This window comes from Ascaphus truei, chromosome 6 (genome assembly GCF_040206685.1).
Source record: "Ascaphus truei isolate aAscTru1 chromosome 6, aAscTru1.hap1, whole genome shotgun sequence".
In the NCBI taxonomy this organism is placed as follows: domain Eukaryota; kingdom Metazoa; phylum Chordata; class Amphibia; order Anura; family Ascaphidae; genus Ascaphus; species Ascaphus truei.
The window spans coordinates 133,832,306-133,850,795 of record NC_134488.1 but is presented as its reverse complement, the minus strand read 5'-3'; the positions used below and the strand labels follow the sequence as shown (position 1 = coordinate 133,850,795).

Here is an 18,490-nt window from a genome sequence, read left to right as displayed (position 1 = left end):
AAAGGGGAAAGGGGCATAGGGATGCAAAGTGTCCCTGTAACTATAAGGGGTCTCTAGGTTAAGGGGGATACCCAGTTAATGCCCAGGTTACTCAAACAGTATAGAGGTTTTGAGGTGCTCTAACCATAGAAAAAGTCCAGTCCTAAGTCTATTTTATAGTGTTTGTGGAATATAGGCTAATAGAAAAAAAAGTGCAGCTTTTAATCTATTCCCCATACCCTGAGACTTAGGACATGTAATAGTATATTTTATTAAAAGTGTTTTATATAGTATGTACTGTTGTTCACGGTATTATGAGCTGGGACTTTCAGAACCAATGTTCTGGGTGTGTCACTGGAGTCACTGGGCTACCAACTTTGTGACAGTGAGTCTGCTCAGACATCGGACATGAAAGCCACAGAGGATGCCAGAGGTGTGAAGAATATTTGGGAAGGCGGGATAGGCTCAAGTACCCACATCCTGGGATGAATGCCCCACCAGTCTTGGAGGAGCCTCACCCAGTGGGTTGCTTCTGAATAGCAAGTGGCTACGGTGACAAACTTGCGCATGTCTTATGCACCTACTGTAGTGGTGACATTCAGTACAGGCACACTACAGTTGGGCGCGGCATCGGTTTTCACGCCGAACCAAGCACATTTCAGGGCGCGGCATTAGCGGCTTTACCTTCATGCCAAGCTCATTTTGCAAAAGAATGCTTGCAACTCTGCAAACCTCACTACGTGGTTCTCCCATTTTGGGAGGAAACTGCTCTTTCTCGCACTGTAGCTCTCTTTGAGACACTACCACATGTGGATTATATAATAAAGTATATATAATACAGCGGCTCCCTGTGCTGGGGACCACTATAGTATTGCTACAGCTCCTCAAACGGAGGTTCTGGCCTCCTGAATGTCAAGAGCCCCCCCCTTGGACACTACCCACACATACTGGACTTATTTTGGATATTCATGTGATGGTTTCCCCTTCAGGCGATTCTGGCCTCCCAGGTCTCGAGATCCCCAGTAATCCCAGGTCGAGTAGCCATAATTCCTCTTGCAATGGCCTTGATACGGTGGTTTTCAAGCACCTCTCAATCTGGCATGAACTAGAATCATTTATTATAGCCTTCCTGGACCGTACATCAGGGTGTAGCTCATAATAAAATTGAACAGCTCAGGCTGCAGTTCCACTGGCGGGGAAGGTGGTCCCTTGCTGGACAAGGGTCCCCTTGGACACTACACCTGAGGAGATCATAGATTAGGTGGAGGGGTCCATGTCAAAGCTCCATTAGTAGGGTGGCCAGGCCCTTTAGGTCCCATAGAGCCCCCTTTGGACACTACACCCATGGGCCCTCTGATCAAAGCATCATTAGAGAGAACTCTCTTTGTCTCGCTGCAAAAGCCTGTCCTGATGGTAAATAAGAGATCCTGAGTTTGAATCTCAGCAGCGCCTCCAAATGTAACCTGTGTTCCCCACCATAAGGAAGATTTACTGCAGTTACCTGGTGTTGGTGCTACCTGTTTGCTCACAGAAGGCCTTGAGCATCCGCCGGTGTTGTTGGGGATAGACAGGACAGGCTTTAAGTGCTTCAGTGGTTCTTCTCTTGGTGGTACAGCATCTCCATTACTACTGGGCCTATCGTAGATAGTGCAGTCCCCTGTGGAAAACACTCTCACCCTCTCCCTGAAGAACTGCAGCCTCAGGCAGGGGTATAAAACAGCACACATCACAGCATACTCTTTACTTTGGTCCCTGGACCCAACCCCCTGGGATTGAGGCTCAAAATGTCTATCCCTGACTCCCACACTCCCTGGTGGATTGTGTGGTAGATTATCCCACTCCCTTGAGGAAGGGGAAGAAAGGTGAACAAGAGCCCTGGCTCCATACTTCAAACACACACCAAATTTAGAGCTGCAGCCCCTTTTGTACCCAGGGGAGTGTCCTAGGTTTGAGCCCCCTTGATAGGACAGTACCCAGACCTTAGCTCCACCCTCCCCTGTCACTCAAGGGAGTTATTTAATGCAGCAGCAAGGATAATGGATTTAACCCTAATACTACCTGCGCTGGTACCAGGGCTTACTTGTTAGGTAGAGGAATTAATAGCCCAGGGGGTCATAGCACTAAGAAGGGGGATATTTAGAGTCCCACAATACGACTCCTGTTCTATTTCTCCTCATATCTAGCACATATAGGAGGGTACACACTGTATGAAGGAAACCACTGTTTAATGCACTGCATTATATTGTTACGTTCTGCTTCCATCTGCATAAACTGTAAGGGACTTCTGCATCAGCACAATGTGTGAGGAAGGTTTACACCCCCCAGACCTGGAGGAATGGGGTGTTATTTGTCTGTGGCTGCAAAATAGGGTAGAAAATGCACCAGATTAATGAATAAAGAGAAACTTTGCACCACAATCCTTTCTTTGCACTAGTTTTGCAGTTGGGAGATTTTGATGGAGAAAAATGAAGATATTAGGATAGCACATTGCTTTATTAAATGATTAATAAATTAGATAGATTATATGATATGTGTAATGTTCAAATAGGGTGTGAGGTTTAACAGCGGTTAGGAACATGGGCTGACTCGGGGCAGGGCCGGTGGGTTATTATCTGCGGTCACAGTCTGTGTTTCTATGTACAGATATACACCGAGGTGAGAGACAGAGATGTCTGTAACTGCACTCTAACTCAATATAGAAATACAATATAACCTTTATTAAAATAGTTAAAATGCAAAATAGGTGGCATTCAAAAAAGTGTCCCTGTGACGTTGTAGTGTGATATACAGTAAGCACAGAATTACATGTGCATTATGTTGCTAACGCACACAATAATATCTGCATTATTTCCTGTACTAACCAATAAAATAATATTTCCTTTCCTTTATATAGATAAAAGGCTGCAAAATATGACCTAAAATTACAACTCCTGTTCCATTAGCACAGGACCACCCACCGTTACAGACTTGCACTTACCCATATTGGTATATTCAGACATCACAAAGCATTGGGACCCCCCCCTTGCAGGACACGGGCTTTCCTTCACATGTGCCACCAGTGCGGTTGATGCACTCATAGCAACAGCTGCCATGAGCTGGAAGATTAAAATATTGATTATGTGGCTATGTACAGTATCATAAATATAGCAGAGAGCAAGAAACCCAAATAAAGCACTCAGTTCCCTATTCTGAATGAATGAAAAGATGAATGAATTAAAAATAAATCTTTAATGATCATCAGTATTAAAATAATGGGGGTTAAAATCAAAGACAATGGACTCACACGTGAATCCTATCCTAGTACATCGGTACTAGGATTCAATTAAAATTAAACAATTGAGTGGTATTAAATCAATGTTTCCAAGGGATCTGATATGCAGCTTGCCCTTACAGAATGGAGTCTCTTAGAACAGTAGGGATGTGGATAAATGGGATGGTAATGCGGTTGAGTTGCCTGTTACAGAGATAAGTTAACCGCAGTGACTATGTCCCTGGGGGCTACTCGTGGAGTGTAGTCGTGCCCCTAAAAAATTGTAGGAAATTACCATATATGAGTACCGAGCAGTACCAATACTCTCTGATACTAAGTAGGGGGGTAGTCACATCCCCCTATTGCCCCTGATTTGCACTATGAGGACTTTCTTGCACTTCGGTATTACCTTGTGTCATTCTTTCACAGAGTAATAAGTACATTGCAACAGTAGCAGGGTTGGTTTATAATACTGTTGCATCAATAAGTGCTATTTTGTAGTATATGGAATACTGCCACATATGATACTCAGGACCAGTATACATTGGTTGGTCTGCTTTCTGTCTTTCAAGACCATCACATATTGTGGCATACACAGTGAGTTCATCAGCCAATAGGAACGCGAGACACCACATATAAACCCACCTTTTTTCTATGGGACCCTCCCCCACCCTGCCCCACCCTCCCCCACCCTCTCACACCCTCTCACATTTGCATTGAGAAACCTTCTCATGCGAAATGCGCACGTTGTCAGCTGCTGGTCTTCGCTGCTGCACATGATTATCAGAGTAGGAATAATGGTGTGTACTCTCTTTACCAACAGTAGTTGTGGAGTAGTTCAGTTTTGCCGTGAGATAGCTTGTTCCACTGCACCGCACGGTCGAGCCCATTCACTAATAAGGGCATAGGCATACATATTGCCACACCGTTGCATTGCTGTTGGGAGCACTGGTTATGTATACAAGTTACCTCTGTGGTGTTGTGTAGCCTATACAGGGGGTTCCCAGGGTCACATCCTATTTTGGTCGACAGTGTTGCACAGTACCAAGCAGTTGAGCCTATTAATGAATATGAGCATAGGTATGCCCATCTGCCACACCACAGTCTTGGTACCTGTGCGCTAACACTCCATAAGTTGAGTTATCATTGTGGCAGTCCTAAGCTGCACTCTGGGACTCCAGGTATATACTAGAGGCTACACTTCAGACTCAGTCTCTGTACACCCACACCTTCCAGTGTTTACCATTGGCATACTTCTGGGATTGGTACTGCTCACTGCTCATATATGGTCATTTCCTACCATTATTCAGGGGCATGAAAACACTCTACGAGTAGCCCCCAGGGACATAGTCACTGCTCATTTGCATGCCATTTCCCAGAATCCCTTGTTGCAGTGGAAGTGCTGTGTGCTGGGTGATTATGGTGAAAGGCAGGGTTGCAGGTCTGTCTAAAACATGCAAATGAGCATACAGTAATATTTCCATTTGCTATATTCTGTGTGTGTGTATATATATATATATATATATATATATATATATATATATATATATATAACACAGAAAGTAGCCTTCTCATTGGGATCCAATTGTGCCCAAATACAGTATATATAATCTCTTAATATGCAGTAAATGTGTTATAGTAGAAAGAAGCTGTATTACCTGTAGTGGTTAGAGCCAAGAACACGAAGATATACAGGATTAAGGAGAACATATTGATAGAGAACCTTGTTGGACACTGATCTCTGATAGTCTCCTGCCTGCGTGGCTGGGCAATCCGTGGTACTGAACAAGTGGAATTTAGCTGCTCTTTGACAATGTGGATAACCCAATAGTAATCTCTTTTATCACCTTGAAAAAGTAAACCAGAAGAGGCAGCTGGATCAGAACATGCAAGGGTTCAAAATGACCCACTGGGAAATGTAGTGTACGTGTTATACTAACACCAGCCTCACTGGCCCAGTGGCTGCTCTGAGCAGTTCAGAAATAGCCATCACATTACTCCTAATCATTAAATGTCATTGATCGTATGTCATTCTCAAATATTCTGTAATGTAAAATAGTGTAAACAAACCCCGTAAATATAATTAACTTTTTTTTTCTCTTCATCATGATCTTGATACATATACAGATGGGGAGTGAGGATTATTTTAACCTCTGCCACGCTATGCTTATGTAGCCAGGTCTAAGATTGGTGTACATATCTCTTTCTCATGTTGGCAGTAACCCTGGTAAGTATGCAGGATTGCCAGCATCAATCATGAGGTTTGCCCTCACACCCTGGTGAGGTGTCATATGTCCCCAAAGGAAGTGACAACATGCAGTGTGTTCCCACTTAGGATACAGGGCATGTTGGTTCTCCGGGGGGTGATATAAGACACAGCACTGCCTAAAGTTAGAAGTTCAGTTTCCTGTTGTTGAGCTGCTCAGTTCAGTGAGAGGCACGTGAAGGTCTGCAACATTGTTGCAGTGTCTCCTGCTAGCTGTGAGTCAGTGAGCAGACGCAGCAGAGTTAGAGGAGCTGAGAGAGACAAAGCAGCTCAAGAGAGGAGCTTATAGCAGCCAGAGAAGCTGGGGAATCTCTTTAAGAGTAGAGGTGGAAAGCAGATCTATTAGAGAAGGGACCTTCCTAATGGAATGCTGCAAGGAGATGAGTGGCTGAGCTGTTATCTGTGAGGGGCAGCTTGCCCATACCACCATCAATAAAGATGCCCTGTTCGAATATACCTCCACTGTGTGAGTGTGAAGTTACTCAGCAGTGGATGGCACCACCAAGAAGGAGTTCCTCACCAGGACCATCTCCCTGCGGAAGCACAGATCCTGATGAGGTGGAGGCGCTGCACATGGAGTAAGTTGGACTCGCACACACTACCTCAGCTGCCTGTCTGGATGACATCCCCTAATACCATCAAGCGGGAGACTCAGGAGCCCTGTTGCCTACAGGTGCACCACCAGACACGAACATGTAATGGGGACTGGTTAGACTACCCGGGCCAATGTGAGATTGGGGGGGGAATACCCGTTACAATTGGAGGCGCTGCTGAGATTTTAGACCTGGGGTGCCCGGTATATTTTTTTTCTAAATTGTGCTATTTTTGTTCGCCATGAAGAAGTCACGTGCTGATTTCCCGCCCGCGCGGAAAAATGTTGCAGACTGTCCGAGCTTGGCGGGAAACCCTAAGCCCCGCTCCCGCCAACTGAATAACTCTGTGCAGAGCCAGAGTCATTCCATGAAAGAGTGTGCTGCCCCTCCTTCAGATTCCACCAGGGGGAGCAAGCACTGTGAGCCTTCACCCGTAACTGCTGTCTCCATCAAAGAAAGTACTGGTGGCAAAGAAAATTGCTCGCCGTCATATGGACTGTGGCCGACGAAGGCCGGGGCCGTATCCTTTTTGTTGTGTCCGTGTATGATAGAATCGTTGAGTCCGTTGGGTAGTATGAACTTTGCGATTTTGGCGTGCCTGATAAGAGGGCGGCTGGAAGACGCAAATGAGGATGGGTGCCGGGAATGTTTCTGTAACAGCGGTGACTGCTCCTCTTGTAAATTGGCCTGGGGACGCATGTGTGGCTGCTGCAGGATACCGACTCTGCAACCCGTGCCATTGGCGGTTACAGGACAGCCCGAGGAAGAGGGCACTGTGGCCGACGTAAATGAAATAGACTCTGGGTTTTCTGATGATGGTGATGAAACAGATTGTAGAGAAACACACCCGCAGATGTATGGAGCATGGCGGACAAAAGGAGGGAAAATACCCTTTCTTCTGTGCCCGTGCCTACAAAAGGATTTGAATCTATCTGGTGGTATGGACTTTAACCCCTTTAGGCTACCAATAGAATGGCGGGTGGCAGTGGTGGCTGATGATGGGTGCATAAGATGTGTTTGTGACCAGTGTGACTTCCCAGGTAGCAAACAGACCTGGGGCCCCAAGTGTGCCAGCTGCGGAGCACAGTTTCTAAAGCCTGTGCTGCTGCAGTCTACAGTCCCAGATCCCAAGCAGGAATCTCAGATGGCAGAACACAGAGATGAAGATGCTGTTACTTACTCTACCTCAACCACGGAGGTGGAGGAGCTGACAGACGAGGCTGCCCTAGTCCCCCGTTGCAACCAAGAGGGAAGGACTGAGGCCCAGCCAGCTACGGAAAAGGGCTCCCCTCTGCATCGCGTCCTGGTGGAGGTGTCCTCATTGGAAGGTAGCTGTCCAGAGAAGAGAGTGGACCAGTACTTGCCTGATCGTGTTCCAGATGGAGAGGAACCTATCGGAAGCCAGCGGAGTGGTGAGGAACATCCTTATTCCCCACCGGCTCCTGACCTGAGTGTGAGCCCGTACGCTCCGGCCCAAATGGTCCCAGGACTGGGATCCCACGCTCCCGAGTTTCCAGCGAGTAAGTGGACTGCCCCAGAAGTGCCGGGGGCAGGTCCCAAGACAGCCGAGATGGGAACTGACAGCGTCCCCGAGGACCTGTTGGCCACCGTGAATCACCGCAGTGGTAAGGTATCTACCCTTTACCCCCTGCCAGGTGAAATAGAGACTTTGCCGAAAGAGACATGGCCCCTTGCACGCTTCCCAGTGGAAGCCTCGCCAGTATGTAGGGACAAAGACTGTGTAAAGAGGGATTTAGTGAAAATTGCCTCCTTGGAGCCCAAAAAGGAACGCTCCATTCACCATGTAGTGGACCGCGGGAAAGGTCCTGGCCTCCTGGTCTACCGCATCCATGCCGTGGATGGCCGGGTAAAGGCCTGGTTAAAGGACACTGTGCTATTCCTTCTACCAGGGGGAGGAAGTAGCGAAGAACCGGTGACTGTCACTCCAGAGTGTGCTCTTCAAGAAATTTTTCTGGGGGAGGCTCACGGACGCAAAAGTGAGGTACCCCCACCTGATCAGTTAGGGGCACCCCACAAATGGTCTCAGCAAACAGCTGACGCTCAGCTGGCCTCGGGTATGGTATGTGAACTGTATTGTAACCTGATGTCTAAAGTCACCAGTGATAGGTTGTACATATGCCCTGCATTTTCATTGTATAACTGTGTACCAGGTTATGTCTGCCATCCAAGCGAGGTCGTTGGAGTTTCACCAGGAGGAGAGTGTAGCCTGGAGCTCCCGTGGCTCCTGGAGACCCCCCTCCCCTTGGGCAGCTCGGTCGCGGGTGTCGAGAGACCCGACGGCTGCTTCCAAGGGTGGGGGCTGGAGCAGGGAGCAGCGCGGCTTCTCCTGCCTGCGGCCGGTTGCCGGGGACGCGATCGGGCGGTTGCTAAGGCCACGATCGCGTCTCTAAGGTCCCGGCGGCCGGACAAGCAGGGCGCCGCCATTGAGGACACTGTTGCGCATGCGCAGGGACGCGTAGGCGCAGGGACAGCCCCCGAGACAGGGATAGCTCGCGCGAGAGCAGGGAAAGCTGAGGGAAGGTCGAGGCAGCCCGGGAAAGCTTGCGCAAGCGCAGTGAAGGTAGGGAAAAGCCCGCGAACCCCTATCCTACCAGGGAAGGCTCTGAGCTGGGACTACATATCCCAAGAGCCTTTGCGAGCCCCATGTGACCCCAGGGAGCCAATAGGGCTTAGGAGACCCCTGGGAAAAGAGATACATTTGGCGGGCTTGGAGCACGTTAGATGAGTCAGAGGAAGGAGCAGCCCAGGGAAGGAGGTAGGGTACAGGAGTCGGGGACTCCCTGTACTAGGCCAGCACCCCTTGGTCCGAGATAGCTCAGCTCCCCAGTAAGGTGAGTGTTGCCAGGGGCAGCCCTCAGGATAGGGACCCTGCCACTTACATTAGTGGGAGCTGGGGAAAGGAAGGTTACAGAGAGTTGGAGTCAGGGAGCTGTAGGGAAGTAGGGTGCGGGGAGCGAGTGCAGCTTCTGCCCCATATAGGTACCTACACCCCAGGTAGGCCCCAACGCCCCACTAGTTTAGTGGGTAAGTGCTTAGGGAGGCCCGAGATAGGGACGCTGCCCTTTAGCATAGAGTGCTGCCTTGTCAGAGTCACGGCTGTTAGTGCTGTGAGGTCTGACAGGCAGGCACCTTGTTTTGCAGCACGTTGGCTGCAGCCTCCAGTGAGCTACAGCTTGCTGCTGTAGGCGCTGGGACTAGTTAGCAAGTAGTGAGGCTGAAGGGACTTGGGTAGTTAGGGGAGTGGGACAGGTCATTACCCCTGCAGGCCCATAGGAGTTCCCCCAAGCCACTACAGGTTGCTGTACTACAGGGACAGGCCCTAGGTTAGGGTTCCTGTCACGTTAGTACTACTTAGATAGATAGGGACACAGCGGCTGCTGCTGTTCCTGTGGAAGCGGTTGGACCCACGTTGAGGTCCACAGAGACGATTCCAGAGTGGGACCGCCCTAGCGGTGCGCACGTGCCGGAGTTCGCTTGGATAATCAGACGGATTCATCACACGTCTGACCCTTTGTGAAGATTGCTGACCCGAGCACCGGAGTGCTCGGCAGGTATCTAATACATAAGTGCACCACCGGGCCCTTAGCTTAACTGTGACTGCGCAGTCACCCATTGACTCTCTGCAAGAGTGCGGGACATTGGGTGGGGATTCTCGGGACACTGGGTGGGATCACCTGGTGTTGGGGAAGCGTCCTGCGTGACGCAGTAGGTGTCTCCTCGAGAGAGGGACACAGGTTATATTGTGGTACTGCCGTGATATGTTGTTTGCATGTTAGTAAAGTCCTTAGTTATTATATACCCGTGTATGTGATTATTGTATTGTCCTGCGAGGAACCACTCCCCCTCTGGTGGGAGCCATCGCAGGTGGAGGCGCTGAATTGAGTAAGTGGTTACCCCTAGTATAATTGCCCCAGGTTCCCCGTGGCGGAAGCTCAGCCCTCCTGCGAGCCAACAGGTAATGCACCACACCTATGGTAACACCGTATGTTCCTTGCACCCACATCAGATCTGCGATTGGGGGGGGAATACCCGTTACACTTATATATGTTGTAATATTCTGCGTTATCACTGCCATTCAATCCTATGATATTCTGCATAGTAATAATATTCTGTGATATCAGTAACAAAGGTAAAGCTGGGTACATCTGTATGTTAACAGTGAAGCATTAAATATAAGCAGGATGTGGGTATCAGATACAGTATAAAAAGATTCCTCTAAGGCTGCTTATTATAGGAGTGTGTCCTGTTATCTCCTTTCTCACTATCTCTTGTTGTGTGTTTGTTTGTACACAAAAAGAAGATACATCAATTCCCCAATAAGGTATTCCTCCCCCCCCCCCTTATTCAGATTGAACATTCTGTCCCCTGGTGCAGCTGTGTGTGGGAGAATGACCTGTTATGCAGATCAGCTGTCCTTGGGACTTCCACTGGGACAGAGGTACTGGGTAATACCCGCTGAGACACCTCTATTATCAGCCATACCTTATTACTGCATGAGAAGCATATATTCATATAGTACTCACCTTATTAGTAATTCTGAGATAGCATTAATCTTCAGATGAGCTAAGGAATGATTCCTCAACTGACAGTAACAGGGATATTTAAGATATCAATGTACTGTACTTTCTTCTTTTGGTTGGAGTAACACAAGCGCCAGTCATGATATTTATACCCATGTTAGAGAGGATTACATAAGGCATTTGAAACAAAGTTAGTTGACGTGGCAGGATGCAAGGATTGGAAAAGTCAACAAAATAATTGGATGGGGCACCTGGCACACTGGTAGTAACTGTAATAACTACTATAAATCTCCATTTTCTTATTGTGCCAATATCATAACCCATGGTACAGTAACCATCATTTTAATTAAAGTGCTTCACTGGCAACAGGAAATAGATATTACAAGTAATTTATAGAGATGGGCAAATTATTCACCAACATACACATTTGCCACGAATATAGAATTTGTTTAATGTTGGTAATTGGTCAAAAAATTACTTGATTTGCCTAATTTAAAAATGAATACTGTAGGTTCCACAGAAGAAATTAAAAGTATAATAAAAGGGTCACCACCATAGACAGACACACTAAATGAAAGCAGGTATCAGGAAATCCTAAACTTACGGGTAGACTGGCACATGATGCTTTCTGCCTCCAGGCCTGTGGGGTCATGTAGAAAATTCTTGAATTACGGAGAATCCTGTTTTCTCAATCCAGGAATTCTATTGAGTTAATCTCCAAGGTGAGGCTTGTGATAGTGCAAAGCTCATCTCCAAATGAGTCTAGCTGAAGTTGTTGGGCTTCTGGGATAGATACAATAGAAAAAAAGATTCTGGCACTCTGGCTTTGCAAAGAAGGAGATTTATTCACAGCCAAAAAGTCCAACGCTTCAACTGCACATGCAGTCTTTCTCAAGGTGAGGGCTATAGCATGGGATAGTTGTGCTATTACATGGGACCTGCAGGACATTCCCTGATCCTGCGAGCACTGGCATTTGGCTTTGTCTACTCAAGTAAGATGTGTGCCAGATATACAGTATCTCCACTGATTGCCTCTGGGATAGATAAACAAGGCGAACCTTTTTGGTGTAAAATGCCAGAGCTGAGAATCGGCCAATCGGTCAGTGTCGGATCAAAAACTGTCCAGATGAGCTGAAGATTTGAATAAAAAAAAAAATTCATGTTGGGTGTGTGTCCAGGCAAAATCATAACAATTTGGTATTATTAATAAACCAATGAGGTATCTCTGGGGTTCACACTCATGCCACACAGGGTTTTTAAATGACCAATCAAGAAGGGTCAGGGTCACATTGGCTGATGCAGGCAGATCTCCAGAAAATGAGGGATGAGAAATAAGCAGGAGCCAGAGGCTGAAGCAGGATAACTGTCACACACTCCCAGTCTTACCAGCATAAATTAATAACTTTATTTGAGCCATTTAAAAAAGGATACAAACATCCCCCAACGCGTTTTACACCTACAGTTATGGGAGCTTTATCAAGGAGTAAAAAACATCAGTAAAAGCATAAACCTTAGACCCCTTCGTTGTGAATGGTGTCCCACATCATCTGCAAATTGCCATACATCAGAACACAACACACCAATAACATCACCATGTTAACCAAACGCAAACAGCATAGCACCAACAATGGTGGTGTGATGAATACTACAAAATGAATAAAATATTATCTTGTGTATGGTGTCCATAGGGACAATGATCTGTTAAAAGAAATGAACCTCCATTTCATAGTCACAGGATAAATGTGCTAAAAATATAGAATTGTGTAAGAAAACTAGCTATACAATTTCAAAACAATAAAACATTCAAAAAAATTATAAAAGAGAACAAGAACTATGAAGTCCCAATGAAAAAAGTACCAAGAAAAATTATAAATTAGCAAATCAATTCATAAATATTTATCAATTAACAAGTATTACTAATAAATAATACACAACTTTATAAAAAGTTAAAAACACATGTATTATGAAGATATCTCTCAATGTAATACATACAAAACACTTGTGAATTATATCATTTCTATTCCAAATGGAATGATTTACAAAATTGACAAATTTGTTTGTTGGAACCCCTTTTTTTAAATTAAGCCCATCTGCTATTGATCTTTATTTATCATCTACTTGGACAACCACCTATTTAGAAGAACAATCTGTTTTAATCTCAACCATCCCTTGCTACAGTGGCGGCCGAGCTGAATCTTCAGCGGCCGCCACCGCAATGTGGGGGCATTGTGCGGGCAGACGGCGGCTGGTTTTGTTTTTTTCCTGGCGCGTCACTGTGGCGCCGGTCACACGTGCCAGGGTTCCCCGGCATCCCCAAAGGCTGAAGGGGAAGCAGGGGTAAGGAGAAGCTGCGCAAAGCTGAGGAGCAGTCAGTGGGAGAAGCCAGTGGGAGCAGCAAGGTGGGTCGGAAGGGGAGGGGAACAGCATCTTGATTTTGCACGCGGGGAGGGGAAGATGCGGCTGGCACGCAGCCAAGTGTGGCGCCGGCCGGGCGCCAGACGAAAAAAGCCCCGGACAATTACGGGAAAATCCTCCAACAAATCAGGGGAGCTCGTCTCGTAGTTATGAAATAAAGAAACACTACATAGTGTAATACTGTTGTGAATAAATTTGTGCAAACAAAGCTCTAAAATGACTACTCACAATAAAGCAGTCAAATTCAGGCAGTCATCCAACTTAAGGGTTGGATGTTCCCTGTGTATACAGCAGCCACCAGCCCCCAACCTCCAAGGAGAAAAAAAGAAGAAAAGAGACCATATAGTGCAGATGGTATTTAGTATTAAAAGGGATTAAAAAAATGCAGGCTTACACTTCATATGATCAAGGTAGGCAGTATTATATTATAGGTAGTGGGTGCTCATCTGGTCGCGATCCTTTTTAGTTCCTCACTATCCTCTGCTCCACCGCAATACTCTCGCGTCCACGCCAGGCACTCCCGTTGCGTCACTTCTGGTTATTAAGCGAACTTCCGGATGGACCTCAGTTGTTCTTCCTCTTCAGTATGGGCTGAAACACTCTACATGTTTTGCCGTTGTTACGGCTTCATCAGGAGTGTCTGTTGGCTGCTAAACTGGGTATTAAATACTCTAAGGCCCTCCCAATAAATTATATAAAATTTATAAAAAATGTTAAAATGATAAAAACTCAAACCTAAATCTAACTTTATTTTTAACTTCATTAACGACGATAGTGGTATTTCTCAAAAAAAGGAGACATAAAAGAAAACATAATTAATAATTAATATAATATCACACTTAATGTATATTTATAACATCATAAGAAATCTTTATATATCAATCCTTAAAGAAACACTCCCAATTCAATATCCACATTGAGCCCCCCTGGAGTTAGGGTTTTCAATGTGAAAATCCAATAGGTTTCTCTTTTTGTTAACTGGACATTGCGATCCCCTCCCCTCCCCTCCAATGGGGTGAGACTTTTTCTAGGACCGTAAATGTCAACCCTGTGGGATTTCCTTCATGGTACTTAATGAAATGTTCTGACAAGAGATGTGTATTAACCCCCCGCCTGATGTTTCCTAAGTGTTCTAAAATTTTAATTCGTACTGTACATCTCTCGAGGTTTTCCCTATGTACTGTAATCTACAGGTACATGTGATCATGTAAATTACATGATCAGTTCTACAGGTAACATGTTGTTTTATATGATATTTTTCTTTTGTCACATGGGAAGTAAATGTGAATTTCTCCATTGTCCTGTGTTTACAAGCTTTGCAAACTGTACATCCATAAAAACCTTTCACTTTCGGTAACCAATTGTTTTCTATGTTCTCTTTTATTTTAGGTAGCGAGCTGGGAGCCAAAAGATTCTTCAAGCTATTGGCCTTTCGGAATATAACTGTAGGCACTTCAGGAACTATGTTACCTAATAGTGCATCATTCCGAATAATGTGCCAATGTTTTCTTATGATGTTGGCAATTTTATATGAATCTCTGTTAAAATTTGTCAAAAAAGAAAAACTGAATTTATCCTTATTGTTTTTATTAGATGTTTTTTTAATATTCCTGTCTGTGTGTAATAAATTTTCCCTATTGAGGTTTCGTGCTTTTGTCAAGGCTGTTTTTAAATTGTCCGGATTGTACTTTCTATCCAAGAATCTATTTTCCAATATCTTGGATTGTTCCTCAAAGACATTTAAATCTGTGCAGTTACGTCTTACTCTTCTAAACTGGCCATATGGCACATTGGTTAGCCAACTGGAATTGTGACAGCTAGAGGGCAGGATGTAATTGTTACTGTCAACCTCCTTAAAGAAAGTTTTAGTTTTCAAACATCCTTCTTCCACAAAAATGGTCAGGTCAAGGAAGTTCACAGACTGTCTACTAAAATTATACGTAAATTTTAAGTTAGAATCATTGTCATTGATATAGTCAATAAATTTCAGAAGACCTGCTTCTTCACCTCTCCAAACAAAAAATACATCATCGATAAAACGCCGCCATAGGACCAAATTTGCACCCAGCTCAGGAATAGACCAGATTGCATGTTCCCATGAATAAATTCGCATAACTGGGAGCAAATTTGGCTTGAGCATACATTTTATTTACAGCAGCGTGGAACCACCATATGCAGAATTCGCATAACTGGGAGCAAATTTGGTACCCATGGTGGTTCCACGCTGCTGTAAATAAAATGTATGCTCAAGCCAAAAATAATTGTTACGTAAAATAAAAAGGATACTATCTAAAATGAAATTAGCGTGTTCATTGGGTAAATCTTCATCTTTGGCTAACACCCTATCTATCGCCTCAAATCCCTGATTATGTTCTATCGATGTGTAATGGGTATTCCACCCCACCCAATCGCATATATAGTGTGGGTGCGCAGAACATACAGTGTTACCAGGTGTGGTGCTTTACCTGTTAGGCTCACGGGAGGGCTGAGCTTCCACCACGGGGAACCTGGGGCAATTATAGTAATAATAAGAGTAACCTCGTACCTGGTGCAGCGCCTCCACCTGCGACGGTTCCTAGCAGAGCAGGAATTGTTCCTCGCAGGACACATACAAATACTCGCACACCATAATGTATAATAACTAAGGTATTTACTTGAGAACAGCATACGACATACTACCATACAACATGATAACTGGTGTCCCTCTCTAAATACAATGTATCCTCAAACCAAAAATAATTGTTACGTAAAATAAAAAGGATACTATCTAAAATGAAATTAGCGTGTTCATTGGGTAAATCTTCATCTTTGGCTAACACTCTATCTATTGCCTCAAATCCCTGATTATGTTCTATCGATGTATATAACATCCCCAGTAACTAGAAAACATTCCTCATTCTTTTCTTGATTTTCCAGAATTTTCAATATATTAATTGTATCCTTTTTATTTTACGTAACAATTATTTTTGGTTTGAGGATACATTTTATTTACAGCAGCGTGGAACCGCCATGGGTACCAAATTTGCTCCCAGTTATGCGAATTTATTCATGGGAATATGGGAAGAAGACTATATCTGGTCTATTCCTGAGCTGGGTGCAAATTTGGTCCTATGGCGGCGTTTTATCGATGATGTGTTTTTTGTTTGGAGAGGTGAAGAAGCAGGTCTTCTGAAATTTATTGACTATATCAACGACAATGATTCTAACTTAAAATTTACGTGTAATTTTAGTAGACAGTCTGTGAACTTCTTTGACCTGACCATTTTTGTGGAAGAAGGATGTTTGAAAACTAAAACTTTCTTTAAGGAGGTTGACAGTAACAATTACATCCTGCCCTCTAGCTGTCACCATTCCAGTTGGCTAACCAATGTGCCATATGGCTAGTTTAGAAGAGTAAGACGTAACTGCACAGATTTAAATGTCTTTGAGGAACAATCCAAGATATTGGAAAATAGATTCTTGGATAGAAAGTACAATCCGGACAATTTAAAAACAGCCTTGACAAAAGCACGAAACCTCAATAGGGAAAATGTATTACACACAGACAGGAATATTGAAAAAACATCTAATAAAAACAATAAGGATAAATTCAGTTTTTCTTTTTTGACAAATTTTAACAGAGATTCATATAAAATTGCCAACATCATAAGACAACATTGGCACATTATTCGGAATGATGCACTATTAGGTAACATAGTTCCTGAAGTGCCTACAGTTATATTCCGAAAGGCCAATAGCTTGAAGAATCTTTTGGCTCCCAGCTCGCTACCTAAAATAAAAGAGAACATAGAAAACAATTGGTTACCGAAAGTGAAAGGTTTTTATGGATGTACAGTTTGCAAAGCTTGTAAACACAGGACAATGGAGAAATTCACATTTACTTCCCATGTGACAAAAGAAAAATATCATATAAAACAACATGTTACCTGTAGAACTGATCATGTAATTTACATGATCACATGTCCCTGTAGATTACAGTACATAGGGAAAACCTCAAGAGATGTACGAATTAAAATTTTAGAACACTTAGGAAACATCAGGCGGGGGGTTAATACACATCTCCTGTCAGAACATTTCATTAAGTACCATGAAGGAAATCCCACAGGGTTGACATTTACAGTCATAGAAAAAGTCTCACCCCATTGGAGGGGAGGGGATCGCAATGTCCAGTTAACAAAAAGAGAAACCTATTGGATTTTCACATTGAAAACCCTAACTCCAGGGGGGCTCAATCTGGATATTGAATTGGGAGTGTTTCTTTAAGGATTGATATATAAAGATTTCTTATGATGTTATAAATATACATTATGTGTGATATTATATTAATTATTAATTATGTTTTCTTTTGTCTCCTTTTTTTGAGAAATACCACTATCGTCGTTAATGAAGTTAAAAATAAAGTTAGATTTAGGTTTGAGTTTTTCTTTTTTTCAGCATAAAAAAACTTCTTTATTGGAACACCATGGTGCAGACAGGAATGGAGGGTAGCTCTTACGCGTTTCACGCCTGTACGGCGCTGTGCATAATCTCTTTGCTAGGCAAAACTAAAAAAATATATAATGGTTGTTTAATAATAATTCATAAAATGGAGGACCTAAACACTAAACATAGCAGTTATCACACTATATTAACAATTGCTAAATTGAGTTTTAATATATCACAAAAACGTTGATATCTGGACATTCAATTTCATAAGTATAAAATCTAAACAGAAGATGTAAGTTCAATAACACAAATAGTAGAAACACAGGTAATCGATTTAAAAATATAGATTTACACTATATTGAAAACAATTGATCTAGAGTGATCATTAAAAGGTAGAGTTTTTATCATTTTAACATTTTTTATAAATTTTATATAATTTATTTTGCTGTTTTTATATGCGACATTAGGCTATTATTTGTATAAATTGTACCTCCTTTTGGAATCATAAATAGAGGTTGTTTTTATTATATGTGCCGATTTAGGCAAAATGTATGTAAATAATGCCCCTTTTTAATGATTGGAGGTGTATGCACCTAATCAACGCCCACTATCTCTGTTTGCCTGTGAGTCATAATTGTTCGGCCAATAGAATGTTACAGAGAGGGAGGGCCTTAGAGTATTTAATACCCAGTTTAGCAGCCAACAGACACTCCTGATGAAGCCATAACAACGGCGAAACATGTAGAGTGTTTCAGCCCATACTGAAGAGGAAGAACAACTGAGGTCCACTCCTGTCATCAGACCTGGAGGTTCGCTTAATAACCGGAAGTGACGCAATGGGAGTGCCTGGCGTGGATGCGAGAGTAATGCGGTGGAGCAGAGGATAGTGAGGAACTCAAAAGGATAGCGACCAGATGAGCACCTACTACCTATAATATAATACTGCCTACCTCGATCATATGAAGTGTAAGCCTGCATTTTTTTAATCCCTTTTAATACTAAATACCATCTGCACTATATG

General features: G+C 43.8%; 1 protein-coding gene across 1 annotated transcript in view; it reads right to left on the bottom strand.

Annotated features, from left to right (window-relative positions):
• The window catches only part of LOC142496605 (phospholipase A2 inhibitor gamma subunit B-like), a 37,120-nt gene extending 26,333 nt beyond the window's left edge, over nt 1-10,787 (bottom strand). Inside the window, exons 1-3 of the mRNA XM_075603269.1 lie at nt 10,633-10,787; nt 4,888-5,076; nt 2,957-3,074 (exon numbers count right to left, since the gene is read on the bottom strand). Of these exons, the coding sequence (XP_075459384.1) occupies nt 2,957-3,071 (115 nt within the window). The 5' untranslated portion in view covers nt 3,072-3,074; nt 4,888-5,076; nt 10,633-10,787. The remainder of the gene's footprint in view (nt 1-2,956; nt 3,075-4,887; nt 5,077-10,632) is intronic.
• Nucleotides 10,788-18,490: the final 7,703 nt, after the last annotated feature.